The sequence below is a fragment of the Emydura macquarii genome, unplaced genomic scaffold (genome assembly GCF_026122565.2).
Source record: "Emydura macquarii macquarii isolate MOO-44397 ecotype Brisbane River unplaced genomic scaffold, CSIRO-AGI_Emac_v2 contig_2422, whole genome shotgun sequence".
NCBI classification, from domain to species: domain Eukaryota; kingdom Metazoa; phylum Chordata; order Testudines; family Chelidae; genus Emydura; species Emydura macquarii.
In genome coordinates this window covers 1,566,945-1,594,330 of record NW_027132559.1, presented here as the reverse complement: position 1 = coordinate 1,594,330, position 27,386 = coordinate 1,566,945, and the positions used below count along the sequence as shown (strand labels likewise).

The 27,386-nt window shown below is 41.6% G+C and overlaps 1 protein-coding gene across 4 annotated transcripts; it reads left to right on the top strand.

The window, feature by feature from the left end:
* Positions 1 to 25,421, top strand: CDV3 (CDV3 homolog). Of its 4 annotated transcripts, XM_067561758.1 has the most exons (6): positions 1 to 621; positions 3,264 to 3,343; positions 6,137 to 6,273; positions 8,620 to 8,779; positions 9,915 to 9,964; positions 10,349 to 16,017. In XM_067561758.1, the coding sequence occupies exons 1-6, from the start codon at positions 427 to 429 to the stop codon at positions 10,363 to 10,365; spliced, it is 639 nt and encodes a 212-aa protein (XP_067417859.1). In that variant the 5' UTR covers positions 1 to 426; the 3' UTR covers positions 10,366 to 16,017. The 4 variants fall into 4 exon arrangements, with proteins under 4 accessions (XP_067417859.1, XP_067417858.1, XP_067417860.1 ...); XM_067561757.1 differs by having other exon boundaries at positions 9,915 to 16,017; XM_067561759.1 differs by lacking the exons at positions 9,915 to 9,964; positions 10,349 to 16,017 and adding an exon at positions 17,395 to 25,421 and having other exon boundaries at positions 2 to 621.
* The last annotated feature ends 1,965 nt before the right edge of the window (positions 25,422 to 27,386 follow it).

Below are 27,386 nucleotides of genomic sequence, written 5' to 3'. Positions count from 1 at the left end.
TAGCTCAGCTCTTTCTTTTTCTCCGCCTCTTTTTTTTTCCTTCCCCCTCTCACGCACGTTTTCTCCTCCCCGCTCCCACCCAGGCCAGTTCCTTCCTGGCTGTGTCAAGCGGCCGCTACCCACCAACGTGGAGTGGAAGGCTGCCACCGAACGTTGGGGCGGATTCGAACGCGCCCCTTGAGCTGAGGCGCGAGCGGTAGCCGTTGGACGGTACCAACTGCCTTCCGCCGAGGAGAAACGCCGCCGGCGCCGTCGTCGGGCGGTACCAAGTGAGAGGAGCCGCACCTGTTGGTTCTTTCTTTCAACTGCCTCCCCGCACCCACCCAGCCACCCACTCGGGGTTCCGGCCGCTCCCCCTCAGCGCGTGAGGCAGAGCAGCGCCCGCTCGCCCCGCCGCCGCCTCGAACCGGCGCGAGCGCGGCCGCCATGGCCGAGACCGAGGAGAGGAGCCTGGACGACTTCTTCGCCAAGAGGGACAAGAAGAAGCGGCGGGACAAGGGGAGCCGGGGCGCCGCCGCCGCCGCTTCCCCGGCCTCCAGCGCGGCGGGGGGAGCCCGGCCGGCCGAAGGAGGCTCCGGCGCCACCGCCAACACCGCCTCCTCCGCCAAGGCGGTGGCCAAGGTGCGACTGCGGCGTGAGGGTGGGGGGCTGGGGCAGGGCTCCGTCCGTCTGTCCGTCCGTCCGGGACCCGCCCCGTCATGCCAGCGCAGGGAGCCAGCGAAGCGACCCACGCCCGCCCCGTCCCCTCTTCCTGCCAAGTCCCCCCCTCAGCGTCGGCTTCCTGTAGGCGGCGGCGGCTTCCTGTCGGCAGAGGACAGCGTTGCGGGGCTGGCTAGGCCCGGCTCGGCCCCGGCTGGGAGGGGGCCCTCCCCCCCGCGCGCGAGGGTACTGGCCGCGCTGGGTCAGGCGAGAGGCCTTTCCATCAGGCGGCGCGGCGGTGGCCCGCCCGAGAGCCGCGGGGGCGGGAACGAGGATGCTGGGCTCTGAGCGCGTGCCTGCCCTGGCGAGGCACTGCTGCCCCCTGTGCCTGCCGCTTCGGGGGTCTCCGCTAGGGCTGTGGGGCTGGACAACACGCCGAAAACGGCCACCAATCCTACTGATAGGCGGGCCGGGGACTAAATATGGTCACGCCGGGGTGTTAACTGTAGCAGATGCATCTACTAGAAATGTAAGGGCAGGAAAATGACCAAGCCAGGCTCCCGCTGCAGGAGCGGGATCCCGCTTTCATGTGCAAACGCTTCAAACCGCTCTAGTGCCTCTATAGTTCCACTTGGAAAACACAAATTGTGTAGAAGACTCTGTTTGCCATCCAGGAGCTTAATCGGTCTACTCATAAACAATACATCTATGGGCAGTATTTGGCTGTTTCAGGCCTTGTCTACACTAGCACTTATGAGGGCAAAACTTTTGTCACTTGGGTGTGAAAAAAACCCACTCCCCTGAGTGACACAACTTTTGTAGGTATAAGTGCTAGTGTAGACAAGGCCTTAATGTGATTTAGTAGCTGGGAATAAGGAGGTTCTATTATCATGTGATTAGCTAGCCTTTCACAAATTCCAGAGAGCATACCATGTAGGTCCCTAGCTGCTGTCTGTGGACCTCTGAACCAGAAGGGACCTTATTTCTATGTGCACTGAATCCTTTATCTCTGCCAACCAGGGCAATGATTGCTGATAGCTTTTGTGAATATAGGGAAGCAGTGCAGTGAAAAGGTTAACATGCAAGAGAAACCACAAAAATTGTTGTAATTATATTACTGTTGCATTTAGTCCAATATCATGGCTCTGACTATAGGCATTTCCAGATGCTTCAGAGGAAGCTTTGATAAACCAGCCTCTAAAATAACTTCCCCACAGGGAATTTTCTCCCTGATATAGTTTAGTTTGAGGTTGGGCATATGGGAATCTGAGACCTAGGTTACATTTCTAACTTTCCCAGGGTGAGTGATAGTCATCTAACATTTCAGTCCCCATTCCTAAAGTAGAGATAATAGCTAATTATTTTACACTTGTTTAAAATTGAACACACAAAAGTTAATAAAAAGGAAAAATCTGTTAATTTAGAAAATGTTGATCCGGCAGCATCTGCTATTAGAAGGTAATGTAAGAAATCTCAAGTGCTTCAGACAGAGTAGCATTCTTCATGCAGAAATAAAGCCTCTAAGTACCCAATCCCAGTAACATGAAGTAATTTGCTATTAATGTTGCTACTTTAAACCAGGTCTTGGCAAACAGATATTTGCTTACCAGAGAGAGATGTAAAGGATAATAAGGGGAGGTTCCTGGAGTAATGCTCTGGTAAGAAACCAAGCCCTATGCCTCCTCACCTCTTAAAAGTGAGGGTGCTGTTTACAGACTCTGCATATGGGATCATCATCTTTCATGTCCGCTTCTAACTAATTTGAAGTCATCCTTCTCAAAAACTGAGAGGGATGAGACTTGTATTTCAGCCTTTTGGATGCTGTGGGGGTGGGATCTCTTCTATATGTTCCCTCCCTCTTTTGTCCTACTTTCTAATAGTGGCAGAGCCTACTAGTACTGCTGCTTGTGATTTCTTTTTTTTAAGCAGCAAGGTAAAACTAACATTACACTGAGATTCATGGGGTTCTGAACGGAAACCATAAAAGTAACCAGAAACTTAAATTTTTTAACTCTCTTCAACTTGGCAAAAATATAGTCAACAGCAGAGACAGTGCAAGTGTTTATAGTCAGGAGGACAGTATTGCATGACTTCCCCAGGTGAAACAAATATAAGATAATCTTTATAACCATAGGGAAAAATTAACTTATTTTTAAAAATTTCATTCTAGTCTGCACCCTGTATGTATTTTTACCAAGGCATGGCTTATACAACACTTAAAATGCAAAAGAACCTTACATTATATTCCGGATCTAGTTAAAAGTTAATCCTCATCCACAACACTTTTTTATGTTGAAATTGGTGTCTTCATGGGTAATTAGTTTTGTATGATCTCATTTCTAATTGAGAATCCAGGTTACAAAATATATTCATATAACAACCATCGAGAACAGGATGAAAGTAGCTAAATGTACTATGCTGTGTCTTTTGTTCTGAATCCCAACAGATTATTTTAATATGCATAACTACTACTAAGTTCAGATGGCAAAGTAAATGAGTGGGAGATTTAAAATGTTAATTCCCTTTCCATACCTGTTTGTAACACTGTACTACTTGCACCTTCAGTTCTTTCATGATGTGAAAGTGGGTAACAAACAAGCTTGTAAAAATTTCTTTCCATATAGGAAGAGGATGAATGGAAAGAATTTGAGCAAAAAGAAGAGATTGACTACAGTGGGCTCAGAGTTCAGTCCATGCAAATAAGGTACTGTCTCTTTTTTTCCCAGAACAGTCGGCATCTATTACTAAAAATAGCTTCTTGCTGGGAGATCTAGTTCTTTAGAATCTGGTGTGATATGAGTCCTCAGCCTAAACACACACACCCTGAAGAGAGGAAAGAACACAACCGCTGGCTTGCTGAATATTGTCCAATAAGGGTTCTTCAAGCCACTTTCCTCTGAGGCTAGCTAGTATCCTCTGTCAAGGACTCCCATGATTTCATTGCAAAAACGTCTCATTTTCATATCCACTCTGTCGTCTATTTAGCAGATCCCTCCTGTGATCATTTGATGACTGACTTCAGAGCAGGCTACTTGGGCAGCAGCTGGCCTAGGGCAGCAGCTTGGTTTGCAGAGGACAGGGGAAGGGCGAGGGTGTTGTGACCATAATTGTACAGGGCACGTGGTATAATCCTTGCTGAACATAAATGATGTGAACTGAATTACTTAATTTTTCCCATGAACATCCGAAAAACTCAACACATTCATTCTGAACAACACTATGGCCATGACTTCTGTGAACGATCAAGTGGGCACTAAGTCTTTCCTTTTCTTGAAGGAAGTCAAATCCTAGTCTGTGACCTTGTCTTCTGTCCACAAGCTATCCATGCTATCACAATGGAACGCGGTAGATAATCCATTGATCTGTCTGAATGGAGTCTGCAACTTGACTTCTGCCTATCTGACAAATGTGGTGTTTGAGTGAACTGTGGTCTTCGGTCTTTTTTCCTGTTGACAAAGTTCTGGACACTGGCTACTATATCCCAGTTGCTGACCTAATTTTGCATGTGTGTAGTGACTCTTGGGTGTCCAATGTGACACTTTAAAACTCACTTTTTCAGAGGGCAGGTTCTTGGAACTTTACAAAAATTGGGGCCCCTTTAAAATGGTTTAATCTTGCATCAGAACTACTGACAGCTTCTTTTTTGTCTGATCTAATTATCATTCCAAAAGGTTCATTCCTTCTTGGTCATAATGATAGTTCCCTGTTAACCAAGTAGTCTTTTGCCTTTGAAGCTGCTGTTGTGTGCCTTTTAATATTTCTTCACCAGCCTGACCTTCCACATACCCACAAATATAACTTAGCTGTTCAGAGACTAAAGGGAAGTAACCAGGAAGATCTAGTCTAATGACCCTCTTACTACTTTTTCTGGAAAGGTTTTGCTAATCAAATCTACATCACAACTTGACTTGCATCTTCCAGATGTGATACTTTCAATGTAAAAGTCTCTGTAGAATGGCTTTCTCTTACTTTCAAGGAAGAAGGTACTTTCAAGGAAGAAGGTACTTTCAGAGTGCCAGTCTTAGAAACTGGAAGTACCCACCTAATAAGCTGACATTCCTGAATAGGCTCCCACAAATTCTGTGTCAAATAGATATTCAGTCCTTTAAAACCTGTTCACAAAGTACAATTCCTGTATTTAAAGCTTCTCTTTCAATACCTAGATTTCAGGTTTTCTCCAGCTTAGTTTTTGTTTTCTATCAAGGTCACTACTTACTGTCTTTACTTCAGCAGAAGTCCTTGGTCTTGTCATATAAAATATTGTGAAACCACTCAGAGCTGTGTATGGGTGTCTTGAAGCTTTTCAGTTCTGAAAACTGATAAAACTGCATTACCAAAGGCCTGAACTCTGCATCGACTCATTCTGTGAAGTCAGTGGCTACTTCGTAAATATAGAAGACTTGAGTTTATGAAGAGATTTTAATCAGTGTACATAGTTTCCATCTTGGAGCTCCACTGCTGAAGATGCATCCCACTGTCAAAGTCCAGACAACTTACTCTTCTAAATCAGTCTGTACATTTTGCGAAACTGAGTGTATCAACATCTGAAATACTTAGCTAGTATGGCTATTGTCTTATTTGATAACCCAACTTTACTCATTAATTTGGAATTTTGCTGACCAGAAATGAGTGAGTGCTGTGAAATATTAGCATAATCCTGATACAAAGTAAGAAATTACTTCACTGTTTCTTAAGTAATAGCCAAGACAAATTTAAAATCTACCAACCAGATTTGGGTCACAAGCATAAGGAGGCGAGTCCAATGTGGATACTGCAATCAGAAAATACCACTGGTCACAAAACTGTACTTTATAGCGTAAACATTCATTTGCTATTTCTAGCCTTATGGTTGCGGGGACTCTTAAACACTAACAGAATATTAGGGTTTCTTGAATCTTTAGACAATCGAAGTGATTCTGAGGTATAAATTGCTCCAGTCACTACAATGAAACTCTTGTATCAGACCTCAAGATGGCAGTTGAATGCTGATGCAGCTTACTATTTCAAATCCCTTTGTCAGAAACATGCAGCTGGAATGCTGCTAGCAATCATGGACTCCCTTCTGATCCTTCCTTATATGTTGGATGTCTCAACACCACTTCAGCCTAGCTGCAAAACTCAGCTTTTCCCTTGAAAAATTAACAGTGCCTAACTATCTTAGTACAAAAACTTTGGGCAAGATGAAAACATGGGAACAGCATAAAATTGGCCACCATGTACAGTATGTATATCCTGTCTTGAGATGTGTATTCATGTTCATTTAGATAATGGAATTTAATGAGTTAAATTTGAAACGACAGCAGAAGTTGGAATTACATATCCCAGGGTTTGATTAGATTGTTCTGCAGTTGTAGTCTAGCCACTCTAATAATGAGAACTGGGGAAGATGACATTGATAATAAGGAGGGAACTAAAGTCTTTTCATACTCTAAAATCTTTTTGGCAAGTGTTCTTTGTCTTTTGGCTATAACATGCTAACTACTATTTTTTCCACTAGTGAAAAAGAAGATGATGAGGGTGAAAAGAGAGAAGAATCAGGTGACAATTGGGAGGAGGCTGGTGGTGGTGTAGAGAGAGCATCTGGTCCTTGGAACAAGACAGCTCCTGTGCAAGCACCTGTTGCGGAAACTATTGGTAAACTTTTCTTGGGTTTTTAACTAGTCTGTAAAGGCATATCAACTTGAAATCTAACTCTTAAGAGGTTGAGTCTCAGGTATTGCACCTGCCCCAGAGCTCCCTGCCAATGTTTGTAGTGTTAAAGTTTCCTAATTATCTCTGCATGGGTCTTTTTACTTAACAACAAACCTATAAAACTGACTGTGCAGGGAAGACCGTGGAACCGAGTAGACTGTGCTGCCAAATGTGTAAAATAAAAAGTTTTCTAACTTCAGGTATAGTGATCTTGGGTGTTGTGATAGCAGGCAATCTTTTAGACAGGATCCTTTATATTAATAGGGTCTCCAAAGAACTCTCTGAAGTGTAGATCAATTTTTAAACTCAAGTCTTACATTAGCCATATTTACAAAAGTGTATTGTAACTTCCCAGTGGAACATAGACTAAATTAAGTACATTATAGGAGGAAAATACTATCCAATTGGTATAGTTTGCAAACATAAGATTAAATGAAGAAACTAAATCTTTTTTTCCTCCCCATACCTAAAATACTGCCATGATTATTCATAATCCCAAATCAGTGGGCAGAAGTATTTATAGTCGTTACCTGACATTTAATGTAATGATTCTCAAAAAGGATTCAATAATTAGTACATCTGTATAAACGTCTACAGTCCTTCACTCCTCCAGATTACGTTACGGAAAGGATGATCATCTGAAGTCTTGGCTGGGGAGGGCACCTTAAAATGTAGTCTCTGTTCAAAATGACTTAAATAATTTGCTACCTCCACTAATTAATCAAGAGAACTATTCTCTTGCTTTCTCAAGACATTTCTCATGGAGGTGGGGAGGGAGATTGGAGTTGCCATTGGCACTGCCTTGTCTCAACTTTTGACCGCTTCTTGCTTTTCTTCACAAGCAGAATCTTAAATGTAGTGCTATAAATGTGGTAGGACTATACAGGGATGCTGACTTGGAAGGGATGCGGAAGGAAATCATTGCTTCTTTCTGAGCCAACTTCCCTTTTTGTCCTTCCATGTGTGAAGCACCACAGCGGTTGCAATTCATAATCCAAGCTCACTTCGACTAAGTAACCTACTGGACTATGTGACAGTGGACCTACTATGCAGAGCTGAACCAATGCTGCTGTACAGGATTCATTCTGAGTTTAGAAATTAAAACTGGTGGTGCTCTTCATTGCTTAAATACCTGGGTACATGCCAGACTTCAGATGGAGGCAAGCAAAGAGAGGCAGGTAACTAGAGGTGGACAAACTCCTGTTTGGCTCAGTCAGGTCTTGTTCAGTGCTTCTCTTGGATGTTTTAAGCCAAAATCATGTAGCTATCTCAATGCGGAGAACAACCAGTTCCCTTAAGCTTTTAAATCTACCTTGAATAGATTGAGGGCTTTCAGATGACACAAATATACTTAAAAAGGCAAGATAATCATCATTGGGGAAAAACACAACTCAGTTCTGCAGTTCTTGTTCAAGCACGATTCGCACTGATTCCCAAGAAATTCTGCCTGATCAAGCTTATTGTAGACTTCAAGACTTTCATGTGTGGCTTGGCTATTGCACTTCCAGCTTGGAGGGCAGATTAAGCCTACATCTTTCTCCTAGGGCTCTGATAACCTACAGACTGGCTGAAAGGTTACAAGCTGACTGCATCTAAAAAATCTTAAGCAAATACATTTCTAAATGGCATCTTAAATATAAAAAAGCTAAAAAAATTTTTAAATTTTATGGTTGATCTTATAATAAACTTTACATTATTAGGAACATTGAAAACTGAAGATTCTTACAGTGGGATTTAAGAGTTCTTGGAATTGGAAAATCGAGCTAAACTTAATGAGGGTGGGCCATTCGGACTAGCAGTGTCGTGCAGATATATTCTTCCCTCCTTTACAAGTTTACAATAGATTACATTTCATTATTCTTTGTTAAAAAATACTTGTCTGTTTTGATGCCATAGGCAGTTTCTTTGAACTAAATTTGGGAAATATGGGGAATATAATAACTTAAAATTTAGTTAATCACAAACGTTAGCAATTACTCAAATCCTGTCCAGTGGCTTTTACCATCTGTGGTTGTGGATCTGTGCTATAACTGCACTTTAATTTAAAAAACTCTAGTCATTAGTAAGATAAGATTGTGACAATATGGCATTCTTGAATACTCACTAATGAGCTGAAACTCTGATTTGATGTATCAAACCAACTCTTAGATTAGATTAGACCATTGGAAGCAAATAACAAAATAGAGCCCAAAGCCAGGGTTTAAAAATGAACCTATTGTATGTATCTCTGCTAGGATAACTTCAATACTACACTTTTTTGTTTCTCTAAAACTGTCAATAAACTGTTAGTTACAGAAACCCCTGAACCAGTGCAATCCAGTGGTGTATACCGACCGCCTGGTGCCAGGGAGACCAGGACACGGAAAGCACCACAAGGACCACCAGAGATCTATAGCGATACACAGTTTCCATCATTGCAATCCACTGCCAAGCATGTAGATAGCAGAAAGTAAGTATATTTAATCAGTTCCTCTAAGATGCCTGTTTAAAATGCTTTCCCATCAGAGTCCTAACCCCTTATTCAGTGTCAGATCATGATCTTTCCCTGGAAGTCAATAAATAACAAAAAATTATCTATTTAACAGAGGTTGGGGTCTAAATTTATCATTCCCCTGACTTTATGGAGACCCCCATCCCTCTCAGTGCGTCTCTAAAGTCTGAGGGGTGGGACTTGTCTCAATAAGGAGAGGACCAGACTAGGTGATTATCACTCTCCTTGGCGACCTGATCTGTACATTCAGGGATTTCCTTTTTAAAAACAAAACAAAACAAACCCTGATCCTGACAACATCAAGTTCCTTTCCACGTTAACCAGTGTTCTCTGGCAGCTGTCAGTGCAGAAGCAATAGCGACATGCTGCTTGAGAGGACCTCTGTTGTCATGGGCAACTTAAAAGGGATTGTGTGGAGCAGAAGGAGGAATAAACTAGTCTTCTAACTCATCTGCTCCTATTACTTCTTGATGTAGCATTGATTGATTGGAACAGCACAGTAATAAGCTTTCTTTCGGTTTAGTTTGGCGTTTGCCAACTGAACGAGCAGTGTTTATCAAAGATGTTTGGGTTTTCCTCGGACATGAGCAATGTTACACTTAGACCAGCATGAGAAATTGTGAATTATACTTGAATAAGATACTAACTGCAACACAACTATTTCCATATTTTCTACATGACGGTTGGTTATGTTTCATGTTGCAATGTTCAGACCTCCCTGTGAGGGGAATGAACTTTTATTTATTGTCTTTGAAAGAAATGCTATAGCATGATTTGAAAGCGTTAACCATATGTATTGCATTGCATTATACAGTATGCCACATTGGAATGGATTTATGGAAATGAAGTCAACAATGTAATCTGAACAAATAGCACAGAAAGGGCAAGAGCGTTATTCTGCAAATAGTATATGCAAGCTTCTGTTCTCTTGGGAATGCATGGATATTCTATGGAATCCAACCCACTCCCCGTACTCTGCATTTGTAGTGTAACTTTCTAATTTTGTTGGGATTGGGGTGGACATTGGCTAGGAATTTCACGATTCAGAAGCTAGTGAATAAGACAATTACTGACTACATTTATTTTCCCTTAGGGATAAAGAAATGGAGAAGAGCTTTGAAGTAGTAAAACACAAAAATAGAGGTAGGGATGAGGTCACAAAAAACCAGGCACTTAAACTTCAGCTAGACAACCAATATGCTGTGCTTGGGGATCAGTAGAGCTGCATACACATTACAATTAAAGAATGCTTTTTTGGTAATCCTCCTACTAAGGTAACTAAACTACAGCTAACGACTATGATGAAAATGCCATCTTATTTCTGCTGGATCTGCTGCGGCAAGTGCAGACTACCTTGACATAAGTGATTGGCTCTCGCACTATGGAAGCACAATGTGTTACAACTTTTTTCTCCATTGGATTTGGGGGAAATTAATGTAAATGTTGAACAAGATTCATCAGTGTTCTTTAATTACTCTGAAAAAGTATCTACAGTCAGTGGTCATTTCAAAATCTTTTTATGTTCAGATACTGAGCCTTCGTAAGGGTTGACTACCTCAGACTTGCTGCACTCATTGTGGACACCATGTGGATCACAACTTCTGGAAAAGAAGGTTACAACTGTTTTAGTGGCCATCTGAAACTTGAAACCAGCTCCTCTACTGGGTTCCTGTCAGAGATCCTGCAGAAGTCAGCCATTTGGTTCTGATTTGCTATAAATAACAAAGATTTAAGTGACCTTAATGAGAAATCGGTCTGGTGCCCCATCCTGAGGAAACCTTTCATATGTAGCCATAGCCTACTAGAGACTTTCTGGAGTATACCACTTTCAAAAACTATCCAAGTATAGTACAGAGCTGTAGTTTGTTTACCTTTTTAGATAGAGCTGTACTGAGGTAACCGCAAAACCAAACTCATTCCAATACAAAATTGGAGGGGGTGTGGGATGATGGGGTTGAATAGTCTGTTTGCATTACCCATTTTCACAGTTGTTAAAGCATTTTCTTTGTTCTTCTACAAAATATGCCTTCCCATTTCTGTTATAAAATTGCAGCATACTCAAGTAAAAATGTGAAACACATGTTAATAGTGATAAGTTTATCTTGGTTTTCATAATTCGGTCACTTTTTTCCTGAGGGACTACGACTTCAGTTGGCTTTGATTTGGCACAGCCCAAACCTGTGTTCCCACTGTAGTCTTCAGAACTTAGTTTAAAAAATACATGCAGTATATAGGGCAGTAACCATATAAACCTCAAGATAAGTTTTTCTGTTGTGGCAGAAGCAACAGCTGTCTCCAACCAATCCTATCTTGTGTCTGTAAGTTAAAATAAGACTGAGGGAAAGGTAACATTAAACCAAGTGAGACATCATTCATTATGGCTGCTTTTGATCACCTTGTGAGCTTGCAAACTGTTCCAGGCAGAAATCCTCACTTAAATGGCATTTTCTCAACTGCAGGAAGCCTAGTCACTATGGAAGGAATGACTGCTTTGTTCAATTTCTGGCCAGCTCTATTGACTTAATTTAGTGGAGATAAATATAATGGCATTTGTATGTTAAAGCTATCAGATAAATAATACCCAATAACTTCTATACAATGAAAGAGAGTCTGACATCCATCAAAACTCTCCTGTGGCATACTACCTGTTTTTTCACCTTGCTTTATTCAGTTTGTTTTTAATATACTAGTATAAGTGATTAAGCACCACTTTCCAAATCTAGGCTTCTCCCTGTAAATGTGAATGCCAAAATGAGGAGCTGCAAACTTATTCCCTTGTCTGCTTCATATTTGCCAATGTCAAAACAGTCTTACTGATGTGGTAGTACCTTACCTATAGGAGACTAGGCTTGGTGGCTAGTTTCCTTTTATTTAATTGCTGATGCTCTAAAGTCTATAAAGTCCATAAGAATCTTGCTGTTTATTTCAGTGGAGTCAGAGCTTGCCCCTGGTTCTCATAATATGCTTGGAATAGAACTGGCCTTAAAGCCCTTGCAGAGTTAACTCTCAGTAAAATTTCTAAACTAGCAGCTGTGATTAGGTAGACTGCTCAAAAATCAAATTTAAAAACCTGAAGACTTCATTTTGGGAATCAAAACCAGTGAAAGTAGACCTACATTGATACCGTTGGACTCTGAACCATGTATGTTCCCTGAAAATCTCTGCCAACAAATGTTGGCTTATGTCACTGAAAGTTTAAGATTGACTGTCCTATTTGCAGTAAATGGAAAGATCACTCAATGACATGGTAGAAACCTGAAATACTAAATCCCAACTTTGTTCTGAAATTTTAGAGGAGGATATTGGAATTGTAAATGCACGTGAATCAAGTTTTTAATATACTATCTGATGGGTAGATAAGGCTGTCCATTGTACCTTTATTTGAATTCTCAGGCATGGTTTTGGCAGTGCAAGAAAACCCTGTAACATTAAGTCTAATAAAGTGGAAATATACATGGATCCTGGAGTCTAATGAATCTTTATCTGTAGTTCTAGTCTACACTATGCGGCATTTAAACAAATGCAAGGTAATTGCATAGCTTAGGGACAAATAATGGGGGTGTTTAGTCATTAACTTCAGCTCTTCTGACCTGGATTTAAACTTAGCAACTCATGGCAGTGTAAAGCCTTCATTTAATGTGGTAACTAGACTGAAGTCTCTGGATAGTATCTAATTCAAATCACCACCGCTGTTTTTAACCCTAAATGGCATTCTCAGCAGTGTCCATAGATTGAAGGCACACGAAAATGGACTAGGACTTCACCTTAACAGTGGCTCCTCTTCTTTGGAGTTTGTCACTCATGAAAAGTCACTTGCTTAAACACAACATATCACTCTAAATTCTTATTAGGCTATCTTCACAAAACAAGGAATCTGGAATTTTTGTAGGGACTACTCTGATTAAACAATGTGTTTAAGGAGTTTAACAAAATCCAAATTTAAGGCATAGAACTTTTAAAAAATGGTTGCTAATATTTTAGCACCTTATTGCAATAATATGAATATTTTGAATCTCACTCCTTGCAGATCTAAAAACAATTTAAGTACTCTTTTGGGTCTTACAGTATAGTGACCTGTCAGATGAGGTTCAGCTTTATCTGGCTGCTATATTCCACTTTAATTAACATGCTGATAAACGCCATTTTAAAATGATGCTTGAGTTCTGAAGCCTTACTTTAAAACCAAGAAATTTTTCACCTTTACAGCAAGTACAGTCAAAATATTAGTCAGTGGTATCTAGTTCTATGCAACTTAAAATGACTCTTTAATTGTGTAAACACTCACATGGATAAGATAAGGATTTAAGGTGTAAAGAATAAATACCTCCATGCATGTCTTACACAGAAGAGAGATGACCCATAATTACAAAGCCAGTAGTATAATAGCATCCAACTACCCTAAAACTAAAGCTGATGCACTGGAGAATATTGTGGGTTTGAGTTTTTGGTGGTAGCCTAATTTTTTTTTAAGGTGAATGATAAAAATTACCTAAACCTTAAAACCTTGGATTTCTAAAACTCAGCTGCAGGAATTATTGGCATTTTTGCTAAATAATGACATCAAAAAGGTAGAGCAAAGTTGCTGTTTAACTCAATGCTTTTAGTTTAGATTTGTCTTGCTTAGTTTCAGTCTAAAAGTAATGGGGAAGCAGTAGCTAAATAGTTGCCATGCATGGTGCTTGTTTTTTCCACTGATTTAAACTTTTTTTGTAGCTGGCTTTATCAAACTTGTCCGGAGTAACTGTTTTTATGAAGTTTTTTAAAATAAACCTGTTTTTAAATCGTTCATTTAAGTCTTCTCTAGGGCTCTATGATTTCATGGGGACTCATTTCATATTTGAATGTGTGGCCTTTGGTTTATGGAAACCCCTACACTTCCAATATGCTGTGACTTTTTTTTTTTTTTTTTTTTTTTTTTTTTGTGGACCCATTTGATTTCCTGGGTCTACTCTGAATTTGACAGGAACAAAGAAGACAAGATCCCAGAAGGGGAGTTTACTTACTCTTATGAAAGTCAGGACCTCTTAAGCAAAGAATCATAAACAGAATTCCTTTGTGTGTCTAACTGCCAAAACTTGATAGCAGCAGCTGAATCTTTGCTTGATTTAACACAATTTCAGATAATGTAAACATGCTGCTAATCACACTCTCAGTAGCTGTATCCCTTTACCACCTCAGTAGTGTGAGCTGTTGAGAGAAATGTACTTCAGAAAATACACCTCTACTTGACATGTGATAATCTTGCTGTTAAAAAAAATTTTAATTTTAAAACCAGGTTTCTTTGGCTTTTAACATAAGCTTTTTTTGTTCTGAGCATAAAAGAAGTATCTTCATTCTATTGTGCAGACCTGTTGTAAGCCTAGCTAACTGCATGATGTTTGATCACAGTTTTTTCTAAATAGACTTCTAAGGTAAGACTAGTAATGGGCAGTTTCAGTACAAAACTTTGTTTTTGCTGAATCAGGGTTTTAAGTGAGTTGGTGGTAGAAAACATGCTTGTAAAATTTCAGTAATCTAAAACAGCCGTCTGGCACAATACTAGATAGTAAATATTGAAAAATATTATGTTTTGAGTAGAGGTGAGTATAAAAATGCTTTCAAGGAAAATGAAGTTTAAAAATCAAAGATCCAAGTTTAGAAGGGGAGTTGTTGGAGGGGTCAGCTTTGTGGGGGAGGGGAGAGAAGGATATTCAGTTCACAGCACACGTCAAAATCCTGCACAAGCCGCCGCTCACAAATATATATCCAATGTTGGTTTGACTAGGAAAGAGGAACTGCTTATTAAGGAAGTAATTTTGCTTCTCAAACATTAGTATAGCTGTCATGTATTTAGCTTCAGGCACAGTATTACAGGAATATTTTGAAAAGGGGAGAGAACACTTTAAAAATGAGTGTGAGTAATGGTTAGTGTTCTATACAAGATAGAAAAAAAGATGTGTATGGGAGGAAAAAATGTAACAGCTTCCATGCTGAAGAATGCAACAGATGAGGAGCAGTTCTTATTAATCAAAAGTGACATACACCAAAAGATTTAAAATAGAACCAAGAAAGTTTGCAAATCAGCAGTGGTGGGTGGAGAGAGAAGGAAACCTTGTAATGTAAAAAAATACATCTTGCAGAATGCTCTCTGGGGAGGTTGTGGAATTGCCATCTGTACAAATCTTATAATCCAGTCTCTGTCGCAACTGTTTTAGCAAATAAGGATAGTGCCAAGTTGCAAGATTAATTGTTTTATCTTCAAGGAAACAATACAATAACAAATTGTAAGATCTAATTAAAACAAAAAGATTTTTACCCTCCAACTACTTGGATAAAAAGTGTGACACTGATCCAATGTGAAGATATCCATGAGTATTTCCTTTTTTCATGAAGCAATTTCTAATAGTATTTTGATTAAATTTTTATATGCAGTTGTTTCGTACAATATGCTACATCAAGCTTAGTGAAGATTCAATGGGCTGTCTAACTAGAATATGGATATTCAAGGTAGTGTACGAAAGTATTAACAAATCTTCAGAAAAAAAAGTGGTGTAAGAATAATGACATGGAAGATCTGGTCCAAAACAAGCAGGAACAAAAGAAGAAGAATGGTTTATGGTAGTTAAGGCACAGGTCTGAGAAGCAGACCTGAGTTCTAGTCTCAGTTCTTCCACTGACTTGCTGTGGAATCTTGGGCAAATAATTTAACTTCACTGTGCTTCCATTTACCCAGCTGTAAAACTGATCATATTTCCCTACCTCACAGGGGTGTTGTGAGGCTTAATTCATTCTTCTGTAAGGTGATTTGAGACCATCTGAGGGAAGGTGCTATAGTATGCAGAGTATACAAATGAATCAGTCCAGTTCTGTTGGTTGATCCAGTTATAATAAAAAAAAAAAAAATCTGGATTAGTTTTCATTACAGTATTTTAATACTACTTTGGGGAAGGCTTATATCCACAAAATGTCATATGCATTTATTATATTTAAATATTATGGGATCATGTAACTAGACTACTATAATGCATACATTCAAGGGGTATAGTTAAGTTTGAGCATTCAAGCTTTAATTGACATTTCCTGATTTTGTATGATTAACTGTGCAACCCTAACATTGTAACGTAAGTCTCTTTGCTTTTGCATGGAATATATTTAAAATCAATTTTGTCGTATTTTATGAACCCCATGATGGAAATAAACTTCTGTTCACATTGTTATTTAATACCCATCTTTTATAATTAAGTCTTTAAATTTTATTTAAATAATGTGAACTAGGGATGTTCACTGATATGAGTGTAGTGACAGGAAATTTACTCATAATGCTAGTTAGTCACTTATACTGGGAGGTTCTTTTGCCTCTCCTTTTTCCTGCATTATTGTCTTTTCTTCTGTTCATGTATATTGCAGTAACATCCAAATGCCCATTAGGTACTGTGGAAACACCTAAGAAGGCCTAGTTCCTGCCCTGAAAAACTTATAGACTGATTTAAGATGAGGACGTAACAAACAATAGGAGGGGAGAAGAGAAGGGAGAACCCAGGCAATAGTAGTAATAAGCTTGGTTATTTATTTTCTTTTATTGTTGGGCCACTGTCTGTGAAATAGTAACGGGAGGAAGGTGCAAAAAGTATAGCCAGGGGGATGATAAGAATAATGGAGGAAAGGGTTGGGGGGAGGAGGAGAGCAGGAAGTATGCTACGGAATGGTTAGGATGAAAGAATAAGTTGATAACAGTAAATATTAGCCTAATTGTTAAATAACTATAGCAAGAGGACTCTGAATCCCAGGGAGCAGATGTGAAGAAATGTTACTGACACAAAAAGGCTCTTGAAGTTATCTTCTTTGATGTTGGGGATTTAAAGGTCTGCCTTCAGTGCTCTTGCTCAGTGCCATGTATGTGGGGAGACCAGGTGATGGTGTTGGCTGCAGTTTCACTAAGTGGATGCCCTATGGCTGTGGTGGGTGTTGGGTTGAAGAGAAACAGGGATTAAGGTTGACAGTCCCTGCCTGCCTCTGCTGGTGCTTTATTATCCCAGCACCCAAAAATTAGCTGTTGATTGAGATATCTGATGTTTAACTTCCTTCTCCATCAGAATATAGTAGTTATTGCTATGCTCCAACAGACTGTAGCAGATATTTCAGGGGAGATTCTTGACTGTAGCTGACCAGTGAGTCCTGAAGTATGAGTGATAACCTTTACAATTTTTTATCCTAGTTAGTACAACAACAGCAACAACATGAAGCAATGAGTTCCACAGATTAGAGACTGAGTTAAAAATGACCTTTCAATGAGTGTTCTTTTTTTTTTTTTTTTCCCTGATAACAGCACCTATTTACTATGACTATTTATCTGCTTTTCACTTGGAGTCTCAGATCTATATCTCATCTCTTTATTTCTTTTCTCCTTTCAAAACTCAGTAATCCTACTCTTGTAATCCCTATAGGCATGAAAATCTTTCCCGTACATCTGATTGTTTTTCTCGTTTTGTCTTTCTGTGATATCTTTTGATATGATGATGAAAAGTTCGGTGTAAGGACCTCTGAGAAAAATATATGCCATAATATTTTTCCATATTATTCTCTCTTTAATGCAGCCTAACATCTTATTCGCTTTCTTGACTGCAACTGCACATTGAGCAGAGGTCTTCATCGAGCTGTCTACGGTGATGCCTAGATCGTCTCCTTGAGAGATAACAACTAATTCAGAACCCATCAGTGTGTATGAATGGTTAAAATTCTTTCCAATATTCGTTACATTGCACTTGTTTCTGTTGAATTGTATCTGCCTTTGTCTTTCCCAATTATAAAGTTTGTTAGCTTCTTCTGGCATTCACCATCTTCCTAATGCTGACAAACCTAATAATTGTACATTGACAGCAGATTTTGAGTGAATAATAGCATGGTGGCAATCTTCAGGTCACAAATGTATACCACCATTCTTACCAATAATCACCATGGCATGCCCTTATTAGCTTCTGTTTATGTGCAGACTTGATAATTTCTTGCAGTCTATTTCCTGTCTTTTATCCTTCTATGTTGTATTTTCAATTGTGATAGCAAATCAAGTCACAATCTTGTCCCATCTTCCTGAACTCAGACACATATTGCAGTCTTCGTTGGTTTAAATACCTTCAAGTGTTTTATTTTTAAACTAAATCACTGATCCTGCACTTCTTTCAGAAAATGCGACTCAGAAATTTTTCTACAGATAATTTCCTTTCTGCTAGCAGCATCTCCCACAGTTCTGGATATCTGGGATGCTCTCCTTTTTCTGAGGCTCACAGAAATGAAGTCAATGTTTTGGCATGGTCTGGCCACACCTCTCTGCTCCTGCTTGCTACCAGATGAGTTATTCCCAAACTATGAAACCTGCACAACACATTAACAAACATTCTAGAGATAACGAAATAACTATGTACATTAGACCTAGGAAGATAGTTATATGGTAATGATTCCACTTAACATGTGACTGACTTGTGAGCCAACCAGGGTGGGTAAAATTGTGGGAGACACTGCTAGCAGAAAGGAAATTATCGGTAGGAAATTTTCTGTTATGCAGCCCAGCACAATTCTCGACATCTGGGAATGGAGGTAGAGAGAGTTATGAAAGGCAGAAAGGAAGTGAATGGGCTCACTCAAAAATTGGTAATATTTCTCAACCACTGCTGGCAGCACCTTCCTGCCAAAAGAAGCCTCTGCAGAAGATAGATGGTACACCTTGTAATGCTTAATGCAGGTGTTAGCTGTAGCTCAAGTGGCTGCTTTGCAAATTTCCAAAGAGGACACACTTGCTCATCCTGCCCAGGAGGTTGCTAAGGAGGAGGTGGGCACTCTGCCTTGATCCCTTCAGGACAAAAGCCTCTGGTGATCTGTAAGCTTCCACAATATATAATCCACCTACCGATGGAGGACTTGAAAGTTCTGATTCCCTGGCATTTTGGGTGCAAAATACGAATAGGGAACCCAATCGTGGTTCTGTATGCTTGAGATAGATATTCAGCGCTCTTCTCACGTCTAAGGTGGCCCATGCCTTTTCAATTGGATGTGGCTTTGGCTTTGGACAGAATGAAGGAAACACAACCTCTTGGGAAGTGTGGAAGAAGGAATTTACCTTAGGAAGAAAGGATTTTGGCGTCCCAAGCATCACCTTGTCCTTCTGGAACACACAGTAAGGCTTCTGTATAGATGAGACTGTATAGATAAGGCTGCCAGCTCTAACACTCACCTGGCAGATGTGACAGCTACTAAGAAACAAATCTTAATGGATAAATAAAAGTCAGAAGCTTGAAGGGATGGCTTCTCAGAACTAGCAGATGATCCCATTTTGGGAAGAGTGGCTAATCAGACTGCTTGAAGGAATCTGGCTACCTGTGGATTGTCTGCCAGAGAGCTAGAGGATTGTGTGAGCAGCAATCTACTAAAACCAGACACCTGATACGTAGTGGTACCGGAGTGAAAGCCTCTGTATATGGCTTCTTGGAGAAAGTCCAGAATGATTGGATTACCTGGATTTTGCATTGTGGTCTTGGTACCAGTTTTGATTCTGAGCAAGACTGAGTACGTTTTTAGTGTTGATACGTTCCTAGATGAAAGCAATGATTTAATGACTATAGAGGATAACCTGAGACCTAGTTGTCAGTTGAAGCCATTTTGGGTCTGGATTAAGAAGAGGACCTTGCAAGAGGATTCTTGGTCTCCATGAAAGCTGGAGAGGGTGCTCCAGTTTCAGCTCTATCAGATCTGACAACCAACTTTTCCTCGGCCAATGAGAAGTGATCAGTATTTATTTTTTGAAACACCTTCCCCAGTAGTGGAAAGGGTTGAAACATAAAGTAGGCTCTGTGGCCAACTGTGATAAGGCATGTATCCCCATGGACCTGTGGGTTTGCCTTCTTTGTGAAGTATTTTAGCCTCTTTACATTTGTACGATTTGCTAAGAGGTCAGTTGAAGGGAGGCCGAATTCTCAGTGATGAGATAAAAAACCTGATTCAGGCAACAATCGGAGTTGTTGACCCTGCACCTGCTGAGCCAGACTGCCTTTGGTTCAGGTCCTTTGGATGTGGATTGCTCTGAAGAAAAAGAGGAACTGTTCTCTCCCATTTCATTATTTCCATTGTTTCCACAGGTAGTACTGAACTCCTTTTTCTTCTTTGGTTGTTATATATGTGACTGTAGTTATATTGTCTGATTGATTGAGCCAGGCTGTGATTCCTCCTTAAGGTGGGCTGGAACCTTTGCAGAGGTAGCTTGACTGCTTTCATCTCTAGGAGGTTTATGCCTTGACCATTTTACTCTTCATTCCACAGGCCCTGGGCTGTTTGGGTCTCCAAGTCCAACCCTCTATGCTGTCACTAGTTGCAAGGCCTAAGGGATCTGAAAGGCAAACGAGCAAGCCTTTGCATGGACATTGTCGTATGCTGACCACCACCGTAAGGAGTTGAACACCTGTGTTGGAATCCATACTTGATCTTTCATGTGTTCTGGGGAATGGTCCCACACCGTTAATATGAAGGCTTGAAGACTTCTAATATGCCTGTGGAGTTACCTCCATTCATAACACCTGATGTCATAGCAGTTGGAGGTATAGTCCTATAATTGGCTTCCTGCAACTCCTGAAGCAAGAAAATAAATTCCTGGATGGAGCCAGAGAACTTTTCTTGACACTGATGCATGTACCTGGACAAGGTCTAGTGTCTGAGACATGGCCTTGTGCACTGCTGACTGAGATAGAGCTCTGAAGCGGCACAGGTGAGTACCCTGCCACCTGAGCATGGCTATTGTCACCATCAACATCTCTCTAAAAGCCCTAGGGGCCATGGACAGGCCGAACAGCAGTGTTCAGTACTGATAATGTTTCCTGCCATAGGCAAACCTCAGAAGTCTATGGTGGCTTGGTCTGATGGAGATATAGAGGAATGCATCCATTAGATCTTATGAAATCAAGAAGTCCCTCCCTAAGACTGGGATGATACCATAGAGGCCAGGGTCTCCATCTGAAACATTTTCTTAATCTGCTTGTTGAGCCTTTTGAGGCTGAGAATAGCTCTGCTACCCTCTGTGCTTCTGTACAATGAAGAAGATGGAGTAGAACCTAGAGAACCCTTTTTTCTGAGGGAACATTCTGTATCACTCTGGAAGATGAGATATTTCGTTCTGGCTGAGGTTGTGTTTTACGGGATCATTGGAGATGGATGAAGAGTGGATGGGGTGGATCCCTTCTGCTCAAGGTCACTGTTTCCCTGACCTACTTGTTTGTGGTCGATGAAAATCATTCCTCTAGGAAATGGGAAGTCCTTCCCCTTAGCTGCTGTTCTGGGCAGAGGCCTTATGCAATCTTTGTCATAAAGTGGATTTGGGGTGGTCTGAGGTGCCGCTGAACTTCTTCCCCTGGACCTTGATTCCACTGTTTTTCCCTTGGGGAATCTGTTATCCCTTCACTGGTACCTCCTATGAGGACCAGGAGCAAAAGGAGCGCCTCTGTCTGAAGGCTGGCCTATATTCTCTTCTGAGGGCCTGTAGTGTGGAAGAGAAACTGTTGGGATTTTGCCACATTGCCAGCCATCACCTTATCCAGCTTTTCTTCAAAAAGGAGGGAGCCTGTAAACTTGGCTGAGCATTAGACCTGTTTGAGTGAGTATCCACCTTCCAGGGTCAGACCCAGAGGTGGCGCCTAGATACTGAGCTGGAAGGATGAGATGGCTGGCTCAGGCTGAGAACCTCAATGCATCCATTGTGTGTCAGCTACAAATGCTGTTGCTAGGGTGACTTTCTTTCAAATGGCCCCTGGTAATCTCTGTCCTTAAGGGCTTTGAAATCTTCCAGCCAGGGAAGAGATCGTCTTGCAAAGCAGATAGCTGCTAGGGATGCTTGGAGGGTGGCAGAGGAGGCTTCAAAGCCCTTTTTGAGAGTGGCCTCCATCTTTTTATCTGTGCGGTCCATAGGATAGAACTCTTCTGAAAGAATAACCGTATCCCTGGCAGGGATGCTTACAGCAGTGTCAACCTTCGGTGTCAAGGCGAGAGTGCTTTGGTTCTTGAATGTTAGCAAGCCTGAGATCACTCTTATTAATGTGCTTGCTTCTATCAGGCTTGTTCCATTCATCCCTTGAAGGAGGAGTGAAGGGGTATTGCTGCCTCAGGGAAATTTTGAGACTTATTCTCAGGAGCCTGCTCAGGTTTCAGAGCCAGATCACTCCCCTTCCTCGGAGGAGGAGGAGAACGATTCATGGATTTCCTGTGCTTTTTCTTTCCCTGTTTAGCCTTTTTTAGATTATTTTAAACCTTTTTATGTGCACTTTGGGATCATAGAAGCTCTGCTGCTGCAGCCTTGGTGAGGTCTTTTGTGGCCTGCCTTCCTTTGGGCCTGGAGCCCTCTTGAGGAATCTGCCTCAGAATCCTCCTTGCTGGGTCCCGTTCTCCCTGGGAGGAGCAAACTCATTGTCAGAGCCCTTATGGTCAGCTTGGGAAAGAGTTGAACTGATTAGAACCCTGCTTCTTTCCTCAGGGCACTCAGGATCCACTTTAAGACTGGGGAAGGGAAAAGGGAAGCTTGTGACCCTGCAAGCCTCCCCTCTTTGTTCAGCAAGGATCCACTGACACTTGCTCCCCGAATGGTCAGAGTCCTCCTTGCATTTGATGCCTCTCCCTGCTCTGCACTGGGATTCCTGGTCCGTTTCCACCCACATTGGATTCGCAGATGCATCAGTGGACAGGAGTTCCTACTTGCCTGTCTGATTCATGGCCCTGGGACCTAATGCAGATAGGGATGGAAACCTGGGTGCGGGCTGGGCACAATTCACCATCTGTGAGCCTAGGAAAGATGCCTCACATATACAGCTCTGCTTGGAATTGACCCTGTGCTTTCTTGGCTGCTCTGCCATGCCCATAAGCACCAGGCTCAGGGAGGGTTAAACCCCTGAGGATTTAACTGACCTGGGGAGGAGGAGGAATGCTGAGGAGGGACAACACTGCTCCCCACTAGCCAAAAAACTGGGCAAAAAATTAAAATGTTTGAGGGTGGGAGCAAAAGAAAACCACCACTGGCGGTGGCTGCTGCTGCTGCAGAAGCAGAGAATCTGTCAGCAAGCAGGAGCCAGAAGGGGGGTGGCCAGATTTTGTGGTGCCAAAACTCTGATCTGCCTCTGTGAGCTGCAGGAGAGCAGCCCAGATGTCCAGTATTGTGGGAGATGCTGGGCTGCAGAAAACACCAGACTTGTTCAGACCAGATTGAAATGGTAAAAGCAGCTTGTCACTTACAGACGCATGCTGGAGAACTAATGCATTGCTAGGCAAATACAACACGTGCCTGACTGATTTCATTCTTTTGTAACTTCACTGCCATCAATGGAGTTACTGCTGATTTACACATCTTTGAGATCAGATTCAGATCCATTAGAGCATGGGTTGTGACTTCCTTTGAAGTCAAGGTGTAGCAATCAGCAAGTTAAGAAACACAGATGAGAACAAATCCCACAAAAGAATTCATTTTCTTTTAGATTTTACGGACTATATTTTTATCTTCTGATTTTGGATGAAATGGAGCAGATGTACTGATTTGTGTGTGAGAGATTAGCAAGTATACCGGTTTGGGCATACTGAAACCCTAGATAGTTACATTAATTCTTAACGGGACAGTGAAATTAGACTGTAAAAGTGAATTGAGTAGATTTTACAAATTACATATTTGCTCTTTACACTGTCCTCATCTTGGACTCTAAAGATAGCAAAGTTATCAGTAAGATCAGTTCTCTGGGCATTGGCTGGGTTTAGGAGTAACACTATGCTAGTCAATAGGAAGGGAGCTTCTTGAATTATACCCTATAAGCTTACAATAAGCTTGAATCCTCCCATAAGAGTTGTGTTAGCTCAATAATTGAATATTATACCATATACTATTTTTCTCTGCATTAGTAATTAGTATGTGATTGGGAGATCAGCATACCTTGTTTTTTCTGTTTATGTAACACAATTATGCTGGGTGTTTTCTGTTTCTAAAAAACCTAAATGGTCTATTGCCAGCAGTGTAACACTGTCAGGATACCAGTGGGAGACAGTAAACCTGAAGCTGGCCTTGCTGTGTCACTATGGGCAAATAACTTCTCTGTGCCTCAGTTTCCCCAGTTGTAAAATGGGATAAATGCTTACTCATCTTCATAAGGCACTGTTAAGATGCTTTGTTTGGAATGAAGGAGAAATACCATTTCACGTACGCCACTTCATCCCAGTGCCAAATACACTAGCCCTCCTTAAACACCAACTACGTATTGAATATGCACCCTTTCACATGTCCAGTCCTGTCACAGAAGCCGCTCACCAAGCACTGATCCTACTAGGCCCTACCAGCACTGCTAATTTCCTTCTGCTACCTACCATTCCATGACTTCCCAAGTTGCCAAGCCTGGCTGACTAGTTTTCTCAAAACAAATGTTCCAGACTCCAACCCGCTAACCTGCTATATCTCCCTATTATACACTCCACTATCCTTCTTCAAAGTGTCATTGGCTTGGAAATTAGGTATCACTTCAAGTGTTAACAGGCACCCTGATAAATAGTGCACGAGTACCAAGTCAACACTCAGCAGAGAAACGTTGTTTACTAGCATGATCTTTGCACTAGATGGGATTTTCTTTTGTTCGGTCTGCATTATTTCCTTGTTCTCTTATGGCTACTTAACAGCTAAATCTGTTAATCTTATATTTTATACTCCACTCATTTTGAAAGCAATTAATGAAAGAAAAATTATACCCTCCAGCAGATTGTATTTCTCCAAGCCCCCCTAATCATGACACTGGCATAGTTCTGTTTCTGTTGAAGTATGCTAAGCAAGCAGATTTCACACTGTTATTTCAGGAACAGTAACCCATTTCTTTTGCATTTAGTTACTACAGCAAGATAGAAGGAAGAGTGTGAAGATGGAAGTAGTTAGTAATAGATGGCTATAACACCGAACAAGGCAGTAACTAGTAGTTTGATAGTTCAACCACAGAACTTATGCTTTTGGACACAGTGATGTAGCCAGATGTTAGGAAAATCTTTACAGATATGTGAGGGTACTTTGCATAGAATTTTAAGAGGACATCTCTGTGCATGAAAGGTTGATGTTGAACTTGCTTTCAAATATCATACATTGGAACATCAAGCCACAATAATTAGTGTTTCTAATTCCAGCATAAACAATGACGAAAAGGAGCAAAAACAGACAAATAGCTACCATAATGTCTAAAATTGTTTGACTGTCGTGTACCAGATGTCTGGAAAAAATTGTGGCTGGTGATTGGTTTGGTACAATAGACATTTTTTATTTAAATTGAAGTAGAATCATGATTTGACCTGGTTCTGTGAAATCCCCATGTGGATCCCCACCTTTTTTACTAGGAGATTGACGGTGGCCCTTATAATGTATATTTTATAGTCCATAAAGTTAGGAATTGGGCAATAATTTGACAGTGAATTTTGCCATGGTTTACTAATTACAGCTTCTGCATATGACTCCGTTTCTAAACTTGTAGCACGCACACCTGTTCTTTATCCCTGTGTTAGAATAACCATATCCAACACTGTAAAGTATTTTGTGACAGGTCCTGTGAAGAAAGTTAAAGAAAATAAAATTTATTTTATCTTTTACAGTAGTGACTGATTTTTTATTTTAAAGTTGATTTTACTTCCTTAAACCTGGGTATCATGTTAAATAATCTGTCCAGCAATACTGCTTGGTTAGGACACCTTTACTGTAGTTGACTGATATATTGTAATTTTAAAAAAATATGCTCAGGTTAAGAATTAAGCAAAGAATTTACTGAATTTCAGCCACTTTAATGCTTATTCTGTTTTATCATGTTTTAAAACTCTACTTCAAAAGTGTGCAGTATTGTTGTGAGGAAGGATGGCCTAGTGCTTAGGGCCCTAGCTGGTGAATTGGAAGACCTGGTTTAATTCCCTGCTATACCACAGACTCCTTGTGTGACTTTGGACAGGCCTATTTCTCTGTGCCTCAGTTCCCCCTTTCTAAAATGGGGATAATACTTCAAGTGCTTGCTCATGTCAATTCCAAGTAAGTGTGTGCGTGCTGCATGCACTGTCGTTGGAAGGTTTTTCCTCTAGTGGTACCCGTTGGGTTGGTGTAGATGCCCCACCAGACAGATCACTGTAGTATTTGCAAGGGATTCCATCCTAGGACCAAGAGAGATGAACGTCAGGCTGAAACACCTCCTCGTGAAGGCAGCTTTTTGTTCCCAACCATCAGGTAAGTTGGACCCGGCCCCCAGCACCTCAGTGCAGAGTGCAACGGCTGCAATTAGGGAGTCTGTGGGGCCGAGGAAGGACTTGGCCCCTAGAGAGCTTTTGAACCGCCTCTCCCCGGTACTGAAGTCAGCCTGGCACCACTTCCGCTCATTGGTGCTGCACAAGAGGCATAAGAAAACTGACAGAGGGTGCTTGCCCACAGTGAGAACAGCAGGGAGAGACAGCACTAACAGTGCACATCCTGAGCCAGGGCATGTGGCAACTACATAGAGGCAGCACCATCAACTCCAGGCCCACAGAGAGGTCCGTCGAGTCCACTGCCAGTGGACTCCCCTGTATGGGAGAACTAGGTGGAAGAGTTGGATCTCACTTCCACATTGGACATGTTTGAGGCGGCTAGAGACCAGATTGGTCTGGCAGGGGACTGCTGTGCCATCATGGCTGAGAGAGCACTGGATGTAAGATCTCTGGCACCGTAGTAGAACGCAGTGCCGTCTAGAGACAAACCATGATGCAGCTCTGCTCTCCAGCACCTTCTCCATGCTTGGAGTTGGAGTCATTAGACTCAGAGGTGGAGTTGTATATCTGCAAACGTAGCTGGCACCAGTTGGAGCCATGCTGCTACAGGCAAGAGAAGGAACAAGCCCCTCTAATGGGACCTTGGCCAGTGCAGTGGCAGGTGTCCATGCAATGGCCCTTTTGGACCCTGTGGGCATACCACTAGGCCCAGGGTCCTACTCTAGAAGTTCCCACTTCTTCGCATTGGAAGGACATGCTCCCCTTCTGCCTGAGGATTGCTTGTCACTGCACAGTACTGAGGTGGGTGCGGAGGCAGGCACAGAGGCAGCTCAAGGATGAGCACCAGGGTCAACCCCGGCACCAAACATGGGAACCCCATGCAAGGAGAAACCCACGACCTAGAAGGTCAGGAGAGCCTGGTACCACCCCAGAACACCATCATTGTCTTCCACCAACGAGGAAGTGGCAGGAATTTCTGCTGCTTCACCCTCTATGGACAACAGAGCTCACCAGGACCTGTTACCGAGAGAGGCCCAGAACCTAGGGCTCCAAGCAAAGAGGTAGTAGAGTCAGTGGACCCCATGGTGGACATTTTAGCACCAGAAGGCCCTTCAGAAGTCACTCCACAATCTGAAAGATTCAAGGACATTGAAGTCCTTGGGCCTTCTTATCCAGCCTCTCAGAGAAAGCACTAAGGTCCAACCTCTCCTTTGGTTTTACCCTACGCAGCCTAGGCAGGACTACTCTAGGAAGCAGGGCAGGAATAACAGGTGTTGGACGCCTCAAGCCCTGTCCATCCAATGCAGGGGTTTGGTGAGGCAGTCCC

Excerpts from the sequence above, each read along its gene's own strand:
- CDV3 (XM_067561757.1), top strand. The coding sequence starts at position 427 with ATGGCCGAGACCGAGGAGAGGAGCCTGGACGACTTCTTCGCCAAGAGG. Across the intron at positions 3,344-6,136 it reads GTTCAGTCCATGCAAATAAG|TGAAAAAGAAGATGATGAGG; the intron begins GTACTGTCTCTT and ends TTTTTCCACTAG. Across the intron at positions 6,274-8,619 it reads ACCTGTTGCGGAAACTATTG|TTACAGAAACCCCTGAACCA; the intron begins GTAAACTTTTCT and ends ATAAACTGTTAG.